At 42.1% G+C, this 25,252-nt stretch overlaps 1 protein-coding gene across 3 annotated transcripts in view; it reads right to left on the bottom strand.

Moving 5' to 3' along the window:
• Positions 1-25,252, bottom strand: part of tafa5l (TAFA chemokine like family member 5, like) — a 63,829-nt gene that overhangs the window by 26,026 nt on the left and 12,551 nt on the right. For 2 of the 3 annotated variants that reach the window (XM_030054855.1, XM_030054856.1), the window contains exon 3: positions 2,927-3,076. In XM_030054855.1, coding sequence (XP_029910715.1) covers positions 2,927-3,076 — 150 coding nt within the window. Of the gene's footprint in view, positions 1-2,926; positions 3,077-17,559; positions 18,314-25,252 lie in introns of those variants that run through there. The other variant, XM_030054857.1, reaches the window with a different exon arrangement.

The raw sequence follows: 25,252 nt of genomic DNA, 5'->3' as shown, positions 1-25,252 counted from the left end.
TTGTGGTTGCATGTTGGAGCCTGATGTTCCTCCTGTGACCCAAAAATAACAGCAAAAAGATAGTTTTGACAGTTTGTCAGATTTGTCAGAAATTCACCAGCTCAATGTTTCTATGGTTGGCTTGATACAACAGGTAGTATTAAAAACACAGAAATATTACAAATAGGGCTGGGCCTCATAATGATATTGTGGGGATGACAACTGGGGTCCATAAGATATTTACACACCTAAAACCAAGTTACCATCTTTTTAGTTATGGAGAAGACTTCACCCAAGTTCACATGCTTATTTATGATGCAAATTCATAGTATCCCCTCCACTCAAATATGTGTTTTTATTATGTTTATGTCCCCTAAAATGTCTATGCCTGTGCGCGCCTATAAAATCTGAGATTCAGACATACATGGTTAGATTATCAACAACCTTTGTGTCTCTATAGGATGTCCTGTTTCTGTGATCAAAGAGCTGTCCGACAGGCGTTTTATTTTCAAACAAAACAAGAACAACTCAAAATGGCTGCTTGACATGAATAATAGCGTATCTAAGACTTTTACTGAGAATTTTTTTTTTTTACATGGATAAATGATAAAATATGATACAAGTTATGAGCCAGTGTGTGAACTAGCAGGGAGGTGGGTGGGAACTATTTGCATATTCATAGGTCCGTGTATACATAATGAGTGCAAAGTGTAGACTTATATCTGAGCTGTTTAAGGCATGAAGGGATATTTTTCATGGAAAAAAAATGTAATGTTGATGATCAGAGATGATTTTTTAGGGGTCTAATCAATGTCTGGAGGGGAACTTTAATAAACAGAACCCATCTATGTTATAGTGTTTTTTTAAGTGAAAAGGAATGAATGCTTTCTTGAAAATACAATTTTTTTTTTTTTTTTTTGATAACCATGATGTTAACTACCTTCCTAAAGACTTCATGAGCATTACAAAAGCAACACATTACTGTTAGCATTATGAAATAATAATATCTTTTACTTATATTCATGCTCACATTGAGCTAGTGAAAATATACAACAATAGTATGAGTAAGCCTCATAAAGATCTGACCTCAGGCTCACAGACTGATTGATGAGATAAATAAACCAGATGATAAGCTTGATGAGATGATAAGTAAAACACATTATAAAGCATTTATAATACCCCGTGTAATGGTAATGTAACACTTTTGCAATGCTCATGAATACATAATGAATTCTTCATGACAACAGAGTAACCCCTTGAAGCCCAATTATTTTTTTTCATTTTGTCTGACAATGGCTCATACATTTTCTATATATTCTGTATCTGTTGATTGTCACGGTGCATTGAAGCTACATCACACCTACAGTGAGTGAAATATTCAAACCCAAGATGCCAGTGTTTTATGGCTGAAACAGAAAATATCTCAATTGTGTGTCATTTTATGAACATTTCCCTGTAATTCAGCAGGACATGTCTTGTTCTTTGCAAACATTGGGATTTCCATTGATACTAGTTGTTTACCTTGTGGTAATCAACTGCTGGCCGACAGTTCAGCTACATTGACATAACCCTTGAGTCAAACCATCAAATTACATAAGGAAAAAATCCACTGTTCCCATTGTGCACATAAAACAGAACTCTTGCCTGAAATGAAGAGCATGATAAAAAATAAATGAGAAGTTCAAACACAAAAATGCTGTGGGAAGTATCAAAGCTCAGCAGTCTACGCCAGACATTCAAACGTTTTCATGTTGTGGACCCCCAGACAGATGCACATTAGACTACACACCCACATTATAATAAGGTTTGTTCTGGAGGAACACTGGATCACTCATACCATGCCATCCAGTCACACTAGGAGCTGCCCGGTACAACCACAGCCTTCTATAATTGGGCTTCAGTGCTTTGCTCAGGGGGCTCTGACAGCAGCTGTGCAGAGATGGAGCATTCACTTTCCTCACCCACCTTTTCTCAATCTGTTGCGAGATTCAAACCAGCAACCATCCTGTCAACAGCCCACCTACTTAACTTCTCGGGCAGTGTTTCTCCACACATGCTCTGTTGTGACCCGAGGGCTTAATTTCACTAATTAAAGGGATAGTTACCCATTTTGAAAAATGTGATACTATTTCTCTTCCCTAGTAACTACTGTTATCTGCTCAAATTGTTAAATAAGCAAAGTTTATATTTATGCAGAATACTTCAAAAAATTATCAATAGTAGAACTACCTTCTTGTGCAGTCTAAGCTCTCTGTGCTGGTCTAAGATAGAGGGAAGTAGATGCAAAGAAGAAGCTTCCCACAACATTACCTGCGAGCTATCTTTTAGCACAGGAGAAAGTTATTTTTGTCCTCCAACATTTGAACATGTGTTCAATAAAGAAAACAAACGCTAGCAAACTCAAGCAAAGTACTTGTGTCTCTGTGGTGGCTACTGCTCCTCTGGGGTGGAGTGATACAGGAAGTGTAGAAGTTACCGGTTCTTTCTGGATGTTGACAACAGGAAAAATACATTTTTAAACAGTAAATTGAGCAAATCTCTCATCTGCGTGCACTCAGTGGCTGTATGCACATTTTAGTTTTGGAAAGCAACACCGGTAAACCTTACTGGAGTGGATCAAGGAGGTTAATTTTAAGAATGTTAGCTGGGGGGAAATCCAGCTCAATGTCAACAGTTAGCATTTGGAGCATCCAGCCAGTATCCAGCACTCAGTAACAATGAGAGGAAGATAGCATCACTACTGTCCTGTATCACAACTAAGGGGAAGTGAAATAATAGCAAATTTTTCAAAATGCGTGAACTTTCCCTTTAACACACCTTCACTAGGAGAGGGGGAATTAATCAGTGAAATCTGCTGGTGTGGTGTTTGGCTGGAATGAAACCCCTCAGACTCTTGGCCCTCCATGGCGCATGTTTACATATATTGCAGTTAGGCAGACAGACTCACCATCTACACAGGCTGGCCTTGCCCTTGTGGTTCCGGCGATCTGGCCTCTCCGGCAGGCGCAGCGAGCCGTCTGCCGGGCGATGGTCCGTCTGGGAACGCTGCTATCTCTGTTGAGCATCACTATCTCACAGGTTCCCACCGCCAACTGGCCTGTCGCACACAGCAGGGAGGAACATAGGACATGGCATTAGCATAATGAGACAGTACTGTGGATATTATGCAGTAAAAAATGGTGCTGAAGAGTTACAAGCGGCAAAACATGCAGGCCAGCTGCACAGCCGCTCAGAGGTCTGTGTAATGCTCATCAGCTCAGTATTCTAATTCAAAATGAAAAATAGAAAAGAAGGCTTATTGCGATGTCCTAAAATCTCATAAAACAGGGCTGGGAGGCCTCTTAAGTTTTAATGTTAAATACTGCAGGGTTGGGTGCTCTTTGGATTAAAAGGGCCCTTGGTAATCATGTGGAAAATCCAAGACACTGCTAAAAAGCCTTTTTCTATTTGGCTACTCACACTGGTGAGCTAAGAACTATAGCTTTTCCCCATTTGGAAATCTCAGTTTGTTTCCCTGTGGAATTTGACTGTTTTAAGTGTTGTTGTGGTTGTTTTCCTTTGCACAGAATACCCCACATTATTGCTCTAGAGTAATATTAAATTTTAATTTTTTTCCAGCAAAAATGAGTATAAAACCTCAATTTTGCACTCATCTAAAGTGCATGAAACTGATAACTTTTGCATTTTTTAAATTCAAATATAAAGCTAATATACATTCAGCGTCCACTTTCTCAGGACCACCTGTACAGTCTGCCATCAATTCTACCTTTAAACAAAGTTTATAATAGTTTTTGGTGACATTGTGGAGAATGTGTCAGTTTAATTCTGTTTTTATTATTGAGGTTGTAGTTTGCAGAGGTCTTGTACTGGACTACATTATACTAAGAGGTGTTTCGAATTTTTTGTCCTTCCTATTTATATACACGAGGGCGGACAGAATAGTGGAAACAGCAGTCCAGTCCAACAGCAGCACTAACTATGAGCTCAATGCCAAACATAGAAGTGAATGAACACCTCTGTTACTGTGACAAAAAGAAAAGCTGAGCATTATAGGCAGCAGGAAGGGAAACTTAATGGCACAACAGTTGGATTGGATTGGATTAGATTGTGCAGGTGGAGCTAAAAAAGTGGCCACTGAGTGTATCTTGCATGGTGAAATATTTTGGTCAACGCCTCATTTGGATGACATGCCAGCAGCTGTTGAGTACTGGTGACCTACAAAAAGCACTCCATTCTTGCGAGACAGCAAATGAAAAATCTTTTCTTAACCTGATGAGCGCCTTGCTAAGAAATCTCTGTGGTGTCTGCTCTATTCTCATCGCTGCTATCCAAGCAAAGAGAATTACATGAGAGTTGTCCGCACATTACAAATTGATGGATAACTCCAAGGCTAGTTTATCAGTTTTTTTAAGAGTTTTAAGTTTGTCAGAATGTAATCTCGAAATTAATTACACAATCTGGAGAAAGAGACAACTCACAAGGGTGTCTCAGCAGCAAATGGACTGTCTGGGAAATACAAATTTCCCATCTACATTAACATCTGAGAGGGTACATTTTCTTCATCATTTTGACTTTTAAAAGTCAGGGGACTCTAAAGATCTGATAAAACACTTTCAAACTTTTTACTCAACTTTTCCCGAGAAATGATCCAATTTGACTTATGTTCATGTTAAGAGATTTTCAACGATTTAAGATGGAAGAGGGGGGGGAGAACTTGGTGAATTTGTAGAGGGAATATTCTAACTCATTTCCCCAAACAAATGTGAGCACTATTAAGGCGGGGACGAGCTGCTCTGAAAGTTAAAAGTTTGTTCTGGCTGCCGAACTGAAGCTTGTGCACGGCACTAATGGTAAGTTTTATCAAGTCAATAATCTCAGAGCTGAGTCAGACAAACACACTGGGCTCTGCAGCCTCCCCTGTCCAACAGCCATAGGCACACAATACAATCCAGCAGTAATAATCACAACACCAAGATGTTTTGATGTAGCAAATGAATCCCCTGCGTGGCCTTTTGTAGCTTCCAGTCTCATTTCAACATTTAATGACGAGATAGTGATTTTGTCTAGGAGGCAAGTTGGGGAACCTGGGGGAGCAGACTTAATTGTCTTTTATTTAGGTCTACCTGAGGTGTACGAGGAAATGATTACCTGTTATATATGCTCGTGTTTTGCAGAGAAATGAGCTTTATTCAAAGTTTAATTTTCATTGCTTAGGGCTACCTACTGCCTTCAGAAATACTTCAAAAGCACATTTGGAAGAACAAAGGTTTTAATATATGTGCAATACGTTTAATAAATCTACAACACAGTACTTCAAACTGGTCTGGGATGAGCCCACCCGTCCCAGCCACCTATTTTTTTTTTTCTTATTTTCAGTGGCTCAAAGCTGGAGGACAGCACTACCAGGCAGCTACCGGCTCTGCAAAACATTTCGTTGTCAGGCCAATAAAGCAAATAACAAAAAGAAATAATATTTTGCTTCATGACATGTTACCTCATCAAAAGGCATTTCTGTTGGTTCTCCGCTCTAATGAGTTGGCTTCCTTGTACTATTGTGACAATGTGACAGGCCACTGTGCGAGAGACTTGTCAATGTTGGTGAAATCCCTGGGTCCCTCATAGATAAAAGTTAATTAACTGGCATAAATTGCTTGAACTTTAAAACTGCAGAGAAACTTCACACTTTGCTGACTCCGAGTTGCAGAGAGTGATAATTCGGAAATTCTGAAAATCTCAGGGACAGAAAATGATGTTATATTTTTTATATTAATCATATGATATGACATTAAGGAATGTATAACAGGAGGAGAGGACAGTGCATCATGGTTACAGCTTTCCAAATCTGCATCGGTGCCCAAGTGCTGCCTCAAATACTGAAGCCAATAGATTAGGCATGCAAAATCCGACTATAAACAGCTACACCAATGTTCACTGAACTGTGATTAAAAAAAAAAAAAAAAAAAAAAAAAAAAAAAACACACTTTACATAATGCTAACTGGGTTTTTATACAATGTGTGCAATTGTTCTTGTTATTGGTCTCAAAACATTGAGAGTCTGTCCAGCAGCTGCACACAACCGAGTCTATTTCTGCATCTAAATGCATCTAAATTTGCATAAATCAATAGATCAAGTGTGAACTGTGTAACAATATGACAAATTCCTACACCTCGCTGCTGTTGAAATGTCAGTGTTTCTAAACCAAAAATATGGTGTCAACATTAAAACTTACAGCCAATGTGGTGGAGCCTGCGTCAACGTCACATGACCGTTAACATTCATGCATGCTAATATTGGCTCATGAGCTACTTAGCCACTTTCATCAAAAGGTCATGGTTAAGAATAGTACAAGGTCATGGTTAATGTTAAGAAATGTGAGTTAACGTTCACTAATATTAGCTGCTTGAGGTTAGATAGCTAAAAACAAACACAGATGTTGCCTGCAGAAACAAAATCCTGTTGATTGTGACTTCTGCCACCCTCATGCAGCATTTTTTACTCGCTTTACACTACGTCATTACACTTGGATATGTTATATTTCATTGTATCCTTGGTTTTGCTGGCAACTGGGCTGCTTTCCAAAGTTCTTACCAATCTGCTCAACAGATTTCGAGATTCGAACGGAACAACAGAAGGACAAACTGTAAGACGGACCAACCGACACAGCAGCCTCAAGCCCAGCCTGCCAGCAGGGCAACAGTCGGGTTCAACTGTTAACTGGTGAGGCCAGCTTGCTCTGGATGAAAACACTCTCTAACTGCTGTTTAGGATGCAGTTTTGCATTTCGCCCTACAGTTTTTGATTTGTCACTTCTTGCACATTGGGGATTTCCTGTCAGTAACCATGCCAACACCAGAATTTCATTTGCGTAAATAGGGCAAATCCAAGGCCTCTCAATTAGTGGAGATGGAATGCTCTTCTCTGTTGAAACCACAAGTTGTGATTTAGGCTGATAAGACAGGTGGATTATTACATAAAAATATTGCCTAGGGCAGTCTGGGGAGTCATAAAACACAACCAGCTCCACAAAGAACTGGGAACCGACTCGCAGAGCACATTTTCATTTCACAGCATCAGTCCAACAACCCTACCCACCCACCCCCAACACACACACACACACTCACACACACACTGCCTACCCCACCCTGCCTGTACTTGCTGGGTGCTTGGGGGACAGCGGTACCATCAGATATCAGCGTACTCTCCGATGTTTCAACAGTGAACAGATGAATAGGCTTCATGCGATAAGCCTGAAGGAGGTGGATAGGAAGGAAGTGGGGGGGGGGAGTTGGTGGGGGTGGGGGTGGGGGCTTTGTGAAGTGCCCTCGGCCTCAGCCAGCGCTCCATCATGTGTAGGGGAGTTAATTCATGTGACAGGGGGTTTCTGTCACTCAGTGGCGTGAAGGCACTTGGCCTCGTCTCTATTTCAGATGATGAAAAGTGCATACGGCTGCGGCGGCGGCGACAAGCGTGCCAAGCGAGGGATGGCACCGGGCTGCTGTCCGGGCTCCCCTCTCCATCACAGACGCCGCGGACGGAGGCCACAGGAAGCCGATGCAGAGCACAGAGACGCTGGCTCTCAGCACTGACTGGCAGCCAGATGACCTTATCACTGAATCACAAGACTACGCAGTGCACTTGCAACGCGCCAACACATGCACTGAGACACGCGCACACACACACACACACACACATGCTGAGGTTCAAACACACAGCTTAGAGCAAAGTTCACTCATGTCTTTGCTGTACATATCCACGCTTTGATCAAACACACTGCAGACCACAAATGTCTTAATATCTCTGTTTGGATGGGGCTTTATCCACACTCGCCTGCACAGTTCCCCCTGTGCTCTGTGTGTAGCTGCAGACGCTTGGAATTCGTTGGCATGGCGAGATCATTAACCTTAAAATAATACATATCTCTACTTGACCCTGGAAATGTCCAAGGCATGGTCAAAATACAGGAAAAAATACATTTCCCAGGATAGAGCCAGTTGGCTGAGCGTACTGTTGTACCAGTAATTCATGTTAATGTGCCTGTTAACACTGCGAAGCTATTGATTCTGACTGTTCCAGCCTCTGACACCTTTAACAGCCCGCGCTCCAGAATACAAATTTGACCGAGCTGTCAAGTCTCAGATGGACTCTCTTTATACAGCATGAAGAGTTCAAAATTCAGCTAACATTTCTTATTGTTTATTTCTATAAATTCCAATGAGGAGCGAGCAGAAATATGAACTACTACTCCTAACTGATGAATCTTTCATCAATATCAGACGAGGCAATTATACGAGTCAGAGCTCCATCCAAAGCAGTACGCTCATAGTACTGAAGCATATTCCAGATTGGGGACTGTAAGAAATGCTCGACTTGCCCACAGGGAATCTGCTATAAAATTATATGACAGGGTACACCGAATGAACTATGACAGGGATTCCATTTCCATATTAAAACAATATTCCTTTATAGATTGTAATTACTTGCGGGCTGGTAAAGACGAAAGTGAGGTTTTACAATGTTCTAACGCAATGAATGTCATTGCAAACTGTGGTTTCCAATCACATTTAAAAGTGACTGTTCTGGTAAAGCTTGTGCCGTAAATTATTCATATGCTGTATTTGTTATGCTTTCCCACACAGACCCAGCCATAGAGGGGAGTTTTGGACATTCCGCACTGGCATGGGCTACGTTTCCTGGCGTCGAATCTAACCAGTTTTCCCTGAGAGAGCCAGTGAAATTCAAATCACTGCATTAACATGCAATACTAAATCTGAGTGATTATCTTCATCCTATTATGCATTTCTTTGTGACATAGGTGGTGTTTTCAAGGATGAAGACGGCCCAATTAACAAGGCACCAGGAGATATCCTATGGTTTAAAGCATGACAATCATATTACCATGAACCAAATCAGATTGACCTCAATTACTCATCTGTAGAGGATTTAAAACCTTGGCTGAGACCACCGTTAATTCTGTGCATGAATTTTTGGACAAAAACAAAAAAATAAAAATAGTCGTTGACGATCCTTTTTTTCATGACGACGATGAATCCATGACATGAACAAGTTGCTCTGTGGAAACAGATATTAAAACTTTTTTTAAAAAAATTTACTCTCAACAAAAACACCACAGACAACTAAGATGCTTTCACGTCTGACAGCAGAATATCCCTCTTGTAAATCTGTAACCACGGCAATAGCACAGTGTTCCTGGTGTAACCTGTGGAAAAATTCATGTTTTCAAGAGGAAGGAACTCTTACTTTTAGAAGGGAATATCAAGGAAGAGAGCGTTCATTTTCCTGAAATGACACAGCAAACGGCATGGCGAAATTTTATAGATGACACTCTGACGTCCCGTTCCTGTGAGAGCAGCATGGAGAGCCGACAGAAACTCTGGGGAAACACTGCACCGTCTTGTCTGGTCTTTTTGGGGTAAAGTGGCAGGTTTCAGAACGTTGCAGACCAGCCGTGTCGACGTTATTTTGCAACATTCGACTCGTCTCACCGTGAATCTTTGGTGTAAACTCCCCTTTAATGCACTGAAGCTCTAACAATCACATTAATTAAAAAGAGTGCATGTCGTAATGTTCATTTATGAGCTCACTAAAACGATGATCACTTGTTGCAAAATATTAGTAAAGAGCAAGCGCTACACCTTAATGTAAGCATGGGGAGCGGCCAGAGCGATCAGCCAGGGAAGCTCAGCAAATGCAGCGGTGTTTTTAGAATAGTGTCCTGTCAGTTGACTAAATTTATTAAAATTATTTTAAGTGCTTCTGACTAAAACACAATTAAGAATAAAGTAAACTAAATCACTAAAATCAAACAGAAATGTGTATAAATTTCAAGGGATGACTAAGACGGAAGCTAAAATTCACATACCTGTCGTTAAAACACCAAGTCAAGCAGAGTGAGAGTGAAAAGCCAGGACGAGTTATTACACTAAAATGCTACGTCTGTCAGTGTCACCTCAGCATAACCTGACCAATCAAAATTGTCAGAATCTGATAAGGTGGGACTTAAAACTTATCAGCAACGGCTGGAGTGGCAGCTTGTTACCTAGTAACCAGATGGAGGAACACGCTGCATCTGTTGCAACGGCCTGTCCAGGCGTGGCGTTACACTTTGCCACTGACAGTTTCACAGTTGCGATGTGATCGCCGCCTTAAGCCAAATTGTCAAATTTAATATCTCAAAATCTATTGTGTGGATTGCTATGCCATTTGGTGAGCGCATTCATGCTCCCTGGAATGAACCCTGTTCGTTTTGGTGAACTCATAACCGTTCCTGAGGACCACCCTTCAAAAAAAAAAAAAAAAAAAAAACATTCAAAAATGTCAAATTAGCACATGAGATATAATCTAATTAATGGATTGCCATGATATTTGGTGAGTGCATTCATACTCCTCAAAGAAAGATTCCTCTTGATGAGTCCTGTACTTTCATCTAATGCCCCCCTCAAGCCAAAATGTCAAATCTGATATATTTTGGGTGCATTGCCGTGGAATTTGGAAAGCGCAGTCATGCTAGCCAGAGGATGAATCTTGTCAACTTTGGTGATCTCATAACCTTTCATTCAGCGCCACCTTCAGGCCAAAATGCACAAACCCCATTCTCCCGCTACTTGCATTCTCCCAAAATGCAACAGACCAGGGGGGGTGCCCCTGTTTCCTTGAAATACTATTCCCATATAACGTACATTAGATGCCACTGCTACCTTTGACATATACTGTGAATAAAGATGTTATATTTGCCTCACAAGTGAGGCTAATACACTCGACCCTGCAAATAGCACGTCAGAGAGTGTGTTTAGCTGGGTTTACCCTCCACTGCATCCCTGAGTTCGACCATAACCTGCAGCGCTGAGCTCTGTTACCTTATCTTCATGTCCATTCTAATCTCATAGCTCCATCCATGATTAACAACTCAGGTTGACACCTAATAGCAATCTTATTCAAATAAGCATATGCTACTCAAGACAGCCACAGCCAAGTGCATCTCATTACCTTAACACCATTTGATGCCTGCAGCGCAGCAGGTAGCATGTAATAAGACACCAGGTGAGAGAAGCAGATGTTTGAGCTGACCCCCTCATGCTATATGCTTCCTGACACCACTATGATCTTCTGTTGCTAAACAAGCAAGGCAGCAGAGCTCTGGAGCCACAGCTACACACATGCTTTATATCAATGTGCAAGGATTAAAGGCGAATACCATCAGTTCATTTCAGATGTTATTAGTATGCGCTACAATGTTCTAATTAATATTTATGCAAGGGAACACTCTCCTCAAGCTGGAGGAGTACAATCAGTGAAACTATTGAGATATGCAGTATAATCTGGAGCTGAGAGAAACAAATGAGCATTGATGGTAAAGGAGACTGTGGGAATAGCCGGCATCATTTCTGGAGATGGGGGGTTATGTTATGCTATGTTATAATACAATGAAACCCATTTGTCTATAAGCAGCAAAAAAAAAAAAAAAAAAAAAAAAAAAAAAAAAGCAACGGCTTGCAGAGTCGGTTGCCCATTCATTGTCTTTGGGCTTTTCCTTCTTCATGACACTACAGGCTTAGGCTTTTGGTCTTGAGAACCATTCATGTCCATAAATGAACACTGGTGAACATTGGTGAAGCTGCACCAAGAGAGATTCAGATGTAAAATACAGCTATGTTGAACTGGCAGGTTGTTGGTGTAGCTTACTGATGCCGATGGGGATGTTGTTGGTAAGCCAGCTGGCTGGCAAACTGGAAGAACATGCAAGCTGGAAATGTTGTGTCATTACTCAGCCATGCTGCTATGCTCTTGCTGGAACAGGAAATTAGGTCCACGCTGAAGAACTGTGAATAAATCGGTTCAAAGTGCATTATCCAGATTCAGGCCGACTGATAACTTGTGCATTTTCTGTCAGCAAACATTGAAAACATTCGCTCATTCTCAGTCATTTTGATAAACTGAAATCAAAGTTCTCCTGCCTGTAGTGATTTTTGACTTGATGACGCAGTCAGCAAGGATTTCTTTCCCAACAGCAGAGCTGCATCACCAATATGTAGATTTAAAAAGCATGATTTCATGTGGGTAACTTCAAAATGCCATGTGTAACTTTTAATAAAGAGTAACTAAGTCACCAGTTACGCTCAAAAGTAACTTTGCGCAATACTAACATTTGGGGCCGATGTCCTGCAAAGTGCTGAGTGCAGCTTTAAAGTGAATGTGATTCCTCTTAAATAGATCACTAAAATAAGACCGAGACACTACTTTGATGTGGTCAGCATTATGTCATCGACGTACGATTATCATGGCCTCCTGCAGAGTTGTTATGTGAGTCAGTGAAATGATGCAGCCTAACACATGTTGGTAATAATGTAGGGTTCATTCTAACAATTGGTTCTGGCTGTGTACAGGCTTGAGGCGTAAAGACTGAATGTACAGTATGCCTTGCCAACACAGATAGTACTGTAGTTCCATTGAGCGTAATGCAGAATGGATTGCAAAGCCATGGTTTGTCACTTTAAATTTGACCGAGAAAGCCCTCTGGGATGCATTCCCTTTGTTAATGCAAACATCGAGAAAATAGTGAGCAGCAGAGGACTGTTACCCCTCCACAAGTAATAAGTAATTGTACATCTGGAGTGAACTGTGGCTTTAACATTCAAGAGCAGCCTCCCTCCTGTAGAAAATGTGATCATGGTATCAGGCAGAAAATAGAACAGGACACAAGACTGAAGGAATATAACTCAAATCATTTACACCACTCAGCCATTGATGGAGCCGTTTCAAGCCCAGTGCTTTCCACCGAGAAAATAACAATGCAGAAACACACTGAGCGGTGCACTACACTCAACCACAAGGGAGGTCAAAGCTGACGGCTAAACAGAATTCATAGTAAGGGAGCTATGAAATATGAGCTTTGTGTGCTGCCAAATTGATTTAGCTGTAAAAATTGTTTTCATTTTTTCTTCCCGTACAGATGCTCATATTTTTACAGTTTCAGTGCCTATAAGACCGAATGATTTGCTTACAATTGATGGTCAAGGTCATAATCAAAGCTATCCGTCCTGCGCATGCTTAACGCCGGCTTGAGGAAGACTAGAATGGAAATTGTCCTTTTCGCTCCAAAAAGTCAGTAATTCTCTTCAACTCTGATTAGTTTAATGCTTGGATGGATGCAGTGCTCGCTAAGCTTAAAAGAGAATAGTAACCAAAGATTTTTAAATTCGTCATTCCTATGCCCCGTGACAGATTACTGTGTCCCGCATAGAGGCTGAGCGGTTAAAGATGGGAACCGTGATGGTACCCGGATTAATTTTCTCGATACAAGTCCACTGTCTGGCTTGTGACTGACATTTGGATAGAAAACTTCAGAGCCGCATCGCAAGAGTCCACAAAGCAGAGGGGCGGACTGATTGTGATTCCATGAGCGGCCTCATCAATGGAGCAGCCCTATACTGATTGTAAAGCCACAGCGGCTCATTTCAGAATTCACTGACATAGCCTGTAGATCTATCTCGTGTAATCACTGCTGTCATCCCCTTGCTGTATATAGCGCGGAGATCAGAATGACAGTACAGATTGTTGTCTCCGCGCTTCCTAGCTTTGGGATAAAGTTATTTGTGTTTGTACGTACTGATGGGACTGTCTGAGGCAATCACAGTGACAAGTGACTTGTGACATGTGACATGTGCTGTGACATGTGGTATTCCCCTTTACGTGACTTGTTGCACCCGGATGACAGCGAGCTGGGGATGCGGGAGATTCAATCTGTGCTGCTGTGTGTCTCTTGGTTGATTGAACTTGGTTGAATTGCACTTTTAAGGGCCCATACCAGGGATTTTGAAAGTTTGTCCATTTCCTGTTCTAAGCACTCAGCGCCTGGTAGGCCTTCCCTGGGAAAAATGCATTGAGTGTTTTTTGTTTCTTTATTATATAATCAACCAAAAAATAAAGGTTCAGGATTAAAAAATAGCTTTGGAAACAAACCTATCAAATCTATAATCAATCAATAATCAAGTGAAATATGTTTTGTCAACTCTTTCTTTTGTGAATCCAACCTTGCTGTTGAGTTGAATCTTGTGCCCCTCCAGCCGCTAGAGGCGCCCCTCCCAGAGCAGGGGCCCTGGCAACTACATAAATACCTTAAAACTTACCTTAAATAAAATAAATTCCCCCTACCCATCCTTAAAATGCTAAATAAAATAAAAAATAAAATAAATTCCCTACCTATTCATGCCCTTAAATGCCGACCAGTGCCGCGCCCACCCTGTCAGGTCTGCCGGATCTGACAGGTGAGCGGCGCACACAGACTGCCATCCTCTCATTATAAATCAACTTTTGTTCATACGCGGCTGCAGCAGCACAGCGGACAATGACACAGACAACATGGTTGATTATTGACTGCGCAATGCGGCTATTCGCCGGTAATCGCGGCATCAGGCGAGCCTACCTACTGGTTTATATATGCAACAATACATGTGTATTTGCTTAGACCCCAATATTAGACAAGGTTTTTTTTCAGGGCATTTTCAATGGAAAAAATATCATCTTATACAGGGACGGTTTTTGCTATAGGCAGTGTGGGCAACCGCCCAGGGCACAATCTACTTGGGGGCGCACGAGAAAAAAAAAATCGCCAGTTTTCTAGACTACCGTATTGACCCGCAATATGCCGCGGCACCATCAGTCGGCATCACGCAAGCCGATCGCGGCACCGACTGGTACCACGCCCACCCGGTCAGGTCTGCCGGATCTGACAGGTGAGCGGCCTGATGCCAGCTGGTGCTGTGTCCGGCTCGCGTGATGCTGCCTGAATGTGCCGCGGGGACGGGGGTGGGGGGACGTGGGTGAAGGGGTGCCTAAAACCGCTACTGGTTGTTGTCAAACTGTCACTCAGATCGAGACCGGCCAATAGAGATGTGTCTTTCATCTCTCAGCGTAGGTCCCGCCTCTGAGATTCAGCTCCACAGCAAACAAAACATTTGGATTTGCAAACAAATCACAATTTTATTTTACTTGCAGTAAAACATTTTTTTGATTGAGGTGTCGATAGTTTTGCTCTCGAATCGATTTTTTGATCGCAAACTATTCTAACAAAAAGCACTCCGTAGCAGTCATCTGATGCACAGGAACTGATGCAAATTAAACTGCAGACCCTTTTCACAGTGGCCATTTTGACTAGGAAAGCAGGGTAAACACACGTATTAGTAATGACATTTTCAAAGATCCTGTTCCATTTAGCTGCGTGGTCCTGGTGTTGTTCACGCTGGTCCACTGGAAAGGCTCTGCTAAACTTCAGTAGAACACAACCTTAATTAACACCTGTGATTACCTGCTATTTCATGTTAAAATGGCTGCTGTGTAAAAAGGTCTGCTGTCAAGGTGTACATGGTGTCATTTAGTAGGATTTTGAGATTTGTCACTCAAAGCGTTGATTCATGCCGTTAGATGTTGAATTTGAGCAGTGGCTGACTGCCTATGCACCTCAAACTTATAAATAGTGAAAAACAAAAAAATCCTTCTGTCTCAAACCTCACGTTGACCCCCCCCACCCCCCCACCCCCACCCCCCTGTCTCTGACCCCCAAAGGTTCGCGGTTGACAAAGCAGAGAAGGGTTGCCACCGCTCTCTGACTGCACCACTGAACCGGAATGGGATTCAGTGAGGAAATCCAGACATTTCCAAATTTATCGTTGAATAAACTGGCAGCACGGAGAGGGGCTGACAGGCCATTCATCGTGGCGGGCGCCGGCCCAATGTCGAGCGCGGACAGGCCACTGCGCTTTGATTTCCTGTCCTGGCCGCCATGACAGATGAGGTACGGAGGGGAGAAGGCAAAGCAGCCACACTCACCTCCGCCGCCGCCACCGCCTCAAAACGCTTTACCTCCTGCCCACTTCAGTGCCCACACTTTCACCCACACCCCTGCTGCTGGGGCCCTCGGGGGCCGAGGGGATGGTGGTGTCTACTCATGGAGGGTGACGTGCTTTGACTTACAGGTCTGCCATTGGAAAATAAATCTAAAGATACTGGTTTAACCTTATAAAACCTGACTCAAAATGATAAAAAAAAAAAAAAAAAAAAAAAAACAGCAGTGGCAATCATAACTACATATTCCCTCAGCAGCATTGAGTGGCCAAAGTAGCCAGTTTCAAAGGAGGATTTTTGTAGGATTTGCAGATTACTAGTAAGGATTAAAAAATACTACGTGTTTCATCCTTAAAATTCATCCCAAAGCTGGACTGAGGAGTGGAGGAGGAGGAGGAACCTTGAGAGATGCACAGAGAATGTCAAAGATCACATCTAGAGGAGTAAATGGGGCAGGCAAAACCCAGGAGAGGATTTTTTTTTTTTTTCTTCTTTGCATTGGAAATGGCAGGGGCGGTGAGGATCAAAACAGATTGATTAGCTGATTTTGCATTTCACAATGAGACGGTAATGAGATCATTTTCAGATGAAAACAAGTCAATAATAAATGGCCGGGGGGCAGGAGGAGGAGAATAAGGAGGAATGCTGTAACTCCTCAGATCATATGCAGCAGTTCAGCGACGGCGATGAGAGGACAGCGACAGCAGCATTTTGGGTGAAAAACACGGCAAATGAAAAGGAAAAGGGAGCATATTTCCAGGGCATTTTTCACATCAGTGTCTACTTTTGTACCCGGCAGGCGGCCAGAGACATTGATGTGGGCACCATCCCTCCTCCACAGGGGTAATTATGCTTCTGGCTGACGCTTGATTAGAAGATCTAATCTACACACTTAATGCTCAGCGTCTCCCAACAAGTTCCAGTGCTCTGCGTCTTTGACTGGACCACTAAATGTTTTGCCATGGACAGCAGCCAATGGAGCGGAGAGAAACATCCTTTTGCTTTCTATTCTGTGTCAGGGTGAAAGTGTAATTGCACCAGCGAATGTATTATTCAACAGGAGAGCGTGGCATGGCATGGATATAACCTTAACCTGCATGAGTGAAATTACATAGCCCTGAAAAATTCAAATGAAGGCACTAGTGAGCCTGTAAGTAGCAGAGCCAACTATTTGATCTCGGTGTTGCTTTTTCAGCTGAAGCTCAATCATGGTTTCACCAAAGCCTAAATCCCTTGAAATTACTATCAAAGAGGAGAGACTGTTGTGTGTTTCTTTGAGAGACCGCAGCAAAATAAGGGAAATGGTGAGGGTAGCCTGTTGCAAAGATCATGAATTAATGAGGAATCAGTTGTGAGAAGGATAATTTACAAATACTATGAAGTAGTGAAAATGACCTATTTGAATAGGCCTATTATTGTGGTAAAAATGCTTTTAAGTGCAATAAGGACACCGTAAACCCATTACTGAGTATCACTACACCTCCCTATAGGAATATTATAGGGATGCCAAATGAGATAAAAATACCAACAAGGTCACTAACTCACTGGTGAGAAGCACAGAGACATTACAAGTCCCTGCAGGGATATTTTAATAGATTAGGGATTTTTCCTCAGCATTGTAGGACACGGCCACACCATGTGCAGCTGCATCCCAGGACAAAGCCCCTCTGAGACAATGCCGTACTGCTGACAAAGTCATAAACACATGTAAATGTCCTTACCCTCTCTGAGCAGATGGGAGTAGACGAGCCAGAGGAGCAGCAGGCAGCAGAGTGACGCACCTCCACCTGCGGAGAGCGTCTTCACTCCAGACTGCATCCTACACCTTAATACGAAGCCCAACTTTGAAACGGCTTTCAGCTCAGATATCAAGCAGATCTGCGGAAGAATAGCTGTTCCCGTGATGTTTCCATAGCCTGTCGTCGGCGTCCATTTTGAGCTTATAATAGGAGAGGGACTGATAACAATCCCCCCGCTTATCACATTCCCTCGGCGCGCCGCATATCCATCCAGGCTGTTCAACACATAGAGGCAATGTCACCAGATCTGGCCAAGTTTACGCAGCTGCGATTTTTTTTTTTAACAATTCAGGGGCAGGCTTTGGCGGAATGACTTGAAGTAGGTAGAATGAGACTGTGCAGCGCAGTCCCCCGCAGATTTGATCCTTAGACTGGGATGATGGTGATGATGATGATGATGAGGGGTAATTTAGAGGAGGCTGGAGACCTCCTGTATAAGCCGCCGTCACCTTTTTCCTCTGCGCACCGCACTGCTATTATTCCCAACCAACTTCTGCGCCGAGTGTGGCTGGGTGACACTCTACAGGGAGACATATAAGTTAACCATATCCGGCACTTGTCTGCCAATCGGCTGATAGCGAAACTTGTCCTAAAACGCAAGACAACGCGCGCGCTGGAGCGCGGCTACAGGCACAAATGCGTCATATGTGGCCACATCCGTGCAAAAAAATGTCACATAAAAACAGCGCGGCGCTGCTGGACCAACGCACTCGGAGCGCGTCACCGCCGGCGGACGCGATGAAGTTGCAAATGGCCAGAGCCGCCGTCTTGTCACCTGTATGAGCGTTTATAATCGGAGATGCTCTGGAAAATTCTTCGCGCTGATGCCTTGCTCCGCGGGCACGGGGAAGCTCGCTGGTCTCAGATCAGTTATCCTGTATTATTCTGCTGTGTCCCAGTCGACTCGATCCGCCTGCGGGCAGCGCCGAGGAAGAGGATCTCCCCTTTGGATCCATGGAAGGAGTCGATGCTGCTGCACCCCGGGTTGCCTTGACTTGCAGTGCCACCCCCCTCCCTCCTCTCCATGCACGCACGCACGCTCGCACGCACAAACACACACATACGCGTGCCCTCGCTGCCACACACTGTCCTAATTCTTTGCTGAAAGGGAGACAAAACTTTGAGCTTCCAGGCTATAAATCCCAAAACAGTAGCTGATGAAGCTTATTTGGACACCAGTTTCCTCTCTGTCCTCATGCACTCTCTCACAAGTGGAAAATGGCCCTGGGTGCTGGGATCGGGCCTTCTAGCTGGCATTTAGAGGGGAAATGTGATCAGAGGCTTCTCCTTGTTCTCCAGTGTGTCTCTCGGAGCTCTTTCAAGCACAAACATCTGACCTAAAGCAAGAGCCACATCATCGCCATGAGCCTGGACTCAGAGAGCTCCCGCTTTTCTGTGAGCCTCAGCGACTGTGTGCACAGAGCAGTGCTGAAGCCTCTGACGGCAGCAGCATCTGCCTCACTGAGGCCCCTGCAACATGTGGCCCCTCTGCAGTCACCTGGTTTACTGTGCTGCTGTGTGGCAGCTGTAATCATGCTGCTGCCAGGGCTTTACTGTGGTGCTGAGTTAGTGCCAGAATAAAGCACATATGTTGTACAAATGCTCAAAAAGTAATGTATTAAAATATTTTTAAGAATATGAAGAATAAAAGGCCAACCAAACACCTCTCTAATACTGATTAATAATAAAAAAAAAAAAATTATAAGTAAAATAAGTAAGTAAAATTGTATTACATATTAAAATATATAATATACAATATAGAAGAAGACAAACATTTTAGTTATTAAGCAAGATGAAACATTCATAAATAGTTCTGAAAAATGTGAGGAATTAATTCCCACCACTATCTCTTTAATACTGATTAATAAAATAAAACAAAAACCCAAAAACGGCAAAAGCAAATTAAAATTGTATCAAATATTAAAATTTAAACTCAAACAAACATTTTAGCTACTAAGCAAAATTAATTATTCATTTTTTTATGCAAATAATTAATTCCCACAACTATCTCTCTGATATTGATTAACAAAATAAAGGGAAAAAATTGCAAAAAAAAAAAAAAAAAAAAAAAAAAGATAAAATTTGAATTAAACATTAAAAATTAAAAGTAGACGGGGTGATCCAGTGAGTCATCTGGTAGAGTGCGTACCACTTACCAAGGTTAAGTAATAATTAATAACTAAGTAACTAACTAACTAAATAAATAAATATTAAAAAATAGAGCCAAATTCCAAAAAATAAAAATAAAAAATAGACAAACATTTAAGTTATTTAGCAAGATTACATATTAATAGTAATATTATTCAATTATTTAAAAAAAAAAAAAAAAGAATAATTAAGTTACTTTAGTTTACTTTAATTTACACTGGTAAATTTGCATTAAATATTTAAAAAAAAAATAATTAGACAAATACTTGTTTGTTTGTTTGCTTGTTTTAGGTTTATGTATTTTATACTGCTATGAGTATCATTAGTATCAGCCTGTGTACTACTACAGTTGCTGCAACGAGTATTAGTCTTACAGCTCTCATTAATACTGCTACTCCTACCTCTGCTACTGTACTATAGGACTGTTCCTGCAGGTCGGCTTTGGGAAGACCTGCGTCAAGAACATGGTCTGACACCATCAGAATCATCTTTGAAGTAAAATCTTAAAACTTGCACAGCAGCTTATCATGACCTATGACTTTTATTCATTTTCATCTCTGTTGTGTCATTTTTTTATGAATCCAATCCTTTTGTTTAGTCCCTGTAGTGCCATCTATTTTTTACCTGATTTTATTTTATTTACTTTAACTCTGTTTGACTGCTAATTCTATCTTCTAATGATCTGCCAAATTGATCTTTCTGTTTCATCGATCTGTCCTTTGTCAGCCTTTTATCTCTTTTGACAGTGAAGCACTTTGTAACTTTGCTTTGAAAAGCACTATGAATAAAGATTATCAGTGCTGCCATGTTACCCTCACTGACAGGACCACTGCTACTACTACTATTATTAACATTGATACTACTGCTCCTATTAGGGATAATAATAACACATACTGAGTCATCACTCATGGCATAAAAGAGTGGCAACATGTGGATATGGAGGTACGGTATGTGTCAAACAAATCTCAGAAGCCAGTGACTCATATCCACCAGTCTGCTGCAAGGATGCATGCAGGGGTACATGCTTTACTGAGAGAGAGCGAGTGTGTGTCTGTGCGCGCGCGCGTGTGTGTGTGTGTGAGAGAAGCAGAGCCCTGCAGATGCCTGTCTATCTTCTGAAAGAACACCATTCCAAAGTCCCCTGCCACTCGAGGACCACAGCTATAACTCACTCCCGCATGCGCCTCCATGACCAGTCAATGTGCACTTTATTAGCAGATGGAGAGGTGGCCCCGCCGCACTGCTGTGCTATCATCCTTTCACTGAATGGCTTTTATGGTGACGTATTAGCCCAGGCTGGTGGGCAGGGGCGTCTCACATTGCCACTGTAATATATGAAAAAGTTCCTGGCATTCACATTGCAAAGAACATGCTGTTGAGTCTTAAAATATTATTTTTGTTAAAAAAAAAAAAAAAAAACACCAATCCGCCAGCAGAGAGAGAGATATTTACATGTTTCCAGTGTAATCAGCTTGTCTCCATGATTTTATTGAATCATGTGATACTTGTTTGGGTGATCCACCTCATTTCAAGAAGATTCTCCAAAGAGGGAAGACTGCATTGGTGAACATGTGCTTTTTTTCTGAAAGGTTTAAGGAAGGCAAGACCTGAAGCTTGGTTACTAGACTAAGAGGTGATTCAAGAGGTGATTCAACGCTCAGAAACAAACAGGAGCACTGTAAATGTGGCATGCATTAAATGTTGCTGCTGAAATTTTGTACTTGTGTGGTTTATTCAAATCCAATACGTTGCTCTAACACAGTGTGGGGCAGTGTGGGCAGGGCAATATGGACAAAATTAAATATCACTATCTTTAGCTAATTATCATGCTAGCAATACTGTAACAGTGTTGTAGGTATGACTATTGGTACTTTCAGAAGATATTTCATTGATAAACAGTGATTAGTAATGTGGATATGATGACCAAGCAGGTAGTGGCAAATAGAAGAAAAGCTAGAAACAGTCCTGTGAGTTCAGAAAACTGTCTCTCTTTACTGTAATGCAGCCTTTAAAACCAGGAGAAGGCGACACATACGCCACATCACAATATTATAATATCCAAAATCCCTGAACTGAATATATTTTATCCCAGGCTGGACAAGTTGGACATTAGGAACCCCAGCTTACACAGAAGAACTGCACATAAAGGAAGGGACTGGAACCTCGCTTTTTCAAGAGGTACAATGAACTGTATGCTGAAGTGCAGACTTGTGAAGAGTAATAATGGAAATTCATCTAACGTAATGTGAGAGCTTATTGCTCCCTGCAGGGAAATTCTCTTCTCTATTGCCCGGCTCTACAGGGAGGTCAGAGGTCAGACTCAGTTACAGAACAGCATCAATACAGCTGATAAAGATTCAGTGTGTGGGTCTGAGCCCTTGTCATTCAAGACCAAGACCTGGGAATCGAACTATAAACTATAAATGCAAACCACCGTTCAGGCCATGACTCGCTACACCACATCTTTGCATGTTCAGTGAACTAATACTGACCTTCCTCAAGGCATACCTACCAGGCAGATCCAGGCTCCTGTAAACTGAAACTCCTACAGCATAAACATTCATAGGACACACAGCATCATCATGAATGTGACTTGTTAGGCACTGAAACTCTAGATTTGTCAACTTTTTATCACTCCATCCTAGCGAAGCACGGACAAAAACAGAGGTAATCATGTTTACATTCTCCGAAACAGCCAGGGTCGGACACATTCGGTGGTGGTGTCGAAACTGATGTTCTCCGATATCTCTCTCCATAAATTCTCCATAAACATCTGGCAGACTTTATAATTTACAGCTGAGGTGTTATACAGATCAGCATATATGCAAATCTCCTCAGCTTGTCTCTCTTTAGCGGGCACCATGCTGCCTTCACTATGGCTGGAAATCAACCAGAAACATGGGGGAGGAAGTACACAGCAAGCAGACCAATCACAGTCCTTGCATCGCCCTATGTACAGTTACATTTTTGGAGCGATGCATGAAAGCTGCGGCGGCACCGCAGACACCTACGGTGTAGCTGAGGTGGTATTTTGATGCAGAGCCATAATTAGCCTTGAGACAGGCCACAACCACGTGGACTCACACCTCTAATGCTCTTTTTCCACCCACTCGGTATTTACTGGCTTTGTTTAGATGCTGGAGCACAGCATAATGATGCTTTAAAGCAGCTGTTCCAAATGGACCTTTCTTCTGCATAGAAAGGGCAAAATATCAAATCAGCAGGCAGATTCTGTCATATTTGCTGTGTAGATTTTGTTTAAAGTCGTGAGGTGAAACTGTTCGAATTTGCTCAAAAAATGTCATGTTAACGCCTTCAAGTGGAGTGTTCATTGTTCCACAGGGAAGAGAGGTTACTGTGAACAAAGCCCTGTACAACACAGTTCTACATGGTGCACTGCAAAAAATAACAGGCAGTCATTTTATTTTGCACCCAAACTTAGAAACCTTAATTCAAGATACTTTTAGTTAAATAAGTTGGGATAGCAAACAAAATCTATTGCCAAGCCTCTCATCTTTGGACGTGTGCATAGTGTACTGCCAGCATACAGATCAGTGGCTTCCAGCTGTGGTTTTCATGTCTCAAAATGATCCAAATTTTGCAAAGCAGGTGACCCCTCAGGACCCCGCCAGCATTATACTGGCCTGCCCTGCGGATGGCTGCAGTAGCCGACGGCTCTGCCTTCTGAAATAACTCCCCGTGTTCCACACGGATGTTTGTTTGGTTATTACAAGCATAATTCCGTTCCTGCTCTTTCCATCCGGACAATGTGAACGGCATGCCACTCAGATGGGACACGGACTGGACCCTTTTTCTGCTCCGCTGGAGAGAGAGTCATGTTGACAAGCCACTGCAGAAAAGCAAAGGAGCGTCTGTCCTTTTGAGGCGCAGCGGACCTTGAAAGAACAACACAAACAAATCCGAGAGCAACAGCAAGGTCCCTCACGCAATTACTGAAGATGCAACGTGCCCCTCATAATGATTTGGACTGAGTTTTGGCTCTTTGTAGTCATTTCCTGGAACATCTCTGGCTGATTTCAAGACCGACTTATTGGAGAATTCACATGTATATGCCTGCAAAGCCAATCACAAGATGAAAGTAAGAATGAAATGTTCATATTTGTGTCTGTTTTGCTACCTTCTATAGAGCAGGCGAGTAGGGCCCTGGAAGTTAAATTCCCATTCATATTTGCCAAAGCTAATATGATAATTGGCCATAAAATATTAACGGTTCAAGGTCTACTTATTATCAGCTACGGCATTCATTATAGAATTACAAAGGCTTCTTCCAGAAGCCATTGTTTACTTGGCTGACTTTATTCCCGATGCTAATACAGAGGTCACTACATTTCCCATAATTCTTTAAACAAGGTCTACAAATCACAGAGCTGTTCATTGAGTGTGACTGACTCTCATGAGTTTTTCATTTGTTATTGCAAACATGATTTTATTGTCAAATATATAGTGGGTTTTTTATGGATGAGGAGAAGAGTATCAGCTGGGGTGGTGGTCAGAGATGATAAAAATACAATATGTACACAGTCTTGAACGACGTCCCTTCTTAATGTTTTAATTTTTTTTGTGTTCAAAATCTGTTTAAGTAATGTCTTGATCCATCTCACAGGGGATTTGTGCCATTCAAGCTGTAACATTCTAGAAATACTGAGTTTTCAAAATGTTTGTGGAAGAAATGAATGGGAAAGTAGCACATAGCCTTAGCCAGAGGATCAAAAATAGGAGGCAGACTGATTGTCACAGAAATTTACAGCCAGAACCTGGCAGCCAAAAGGTGGGTGTTAACGTTCCGGCGCTATTACTGATTGATACGACACAGAAGTGATTCATGTAGGTTTTTACATGATTTTGCTGCTCTAAACAGCCAGTGTCCGGCAGGTATTTGCAAGAAAAAAAAATACTCTGTTGCACTGGAAATGATGTATTCTATGTTTCTGATTTGTTTGGAATAAACAGTAAGAACTGGTTAATTAGCATGAGATGCAATATCCACCATGGTTAAACAGAGAAAGAGAGGAGCCCACCTACAGAAACTCAAACTTCCTCAAGAGAACATCTGAGGAAATGGACATCACAGTGCTGGACATGCAGATTTCCATGTGATCTCTTGGAAGTGCAGTGCAATGAGGCCTCAGCACCAAAGACTTAGACTAGATAAAAGGCAAGCAGAGCTTGAGGGTTAGCCCTCAGATGCACAATGAAACTGAAGTCCAATCAATAGTAGAGAGTCAATAGAGATGCGGTGATTTCCAACCCTACGTGATACTCACTATTCAGTGATTTATTAAGCTCTTTGCATGTGGAATGCAGCCTCAGGGAACATTTCAATTACAAAGTGTTTTTCTTGTCTGTCTCTTCTCCTTCAACTGTTATGATCAAAACAACGACTTGGGGAATTCAATATGGTGTCCATGCCTCAAGGAATCCAGCCTATTTTCTGGCCTGTCAAGTT

Source organism: Myripristis murdjan, chromosome 7 (genome assembly GCF_902150065.1).
Source record: "Myripristis murdjan chromosome 7, fMyrMur1.1, whole genome shotgun sequence".
In the NCBI taxonomy this organism is placed as follows: domain Eukaryota; kingdom Metazoa; phylum Chordata; class Actinopteri; order Holocentriformes; family Holocentridae; genus Myripristis; species Myripristis murdjan.
Note: the sequence above shows the minus strand (reverse complement) of the source record. Positions and strands in the feature narration are given on the sequence as shown.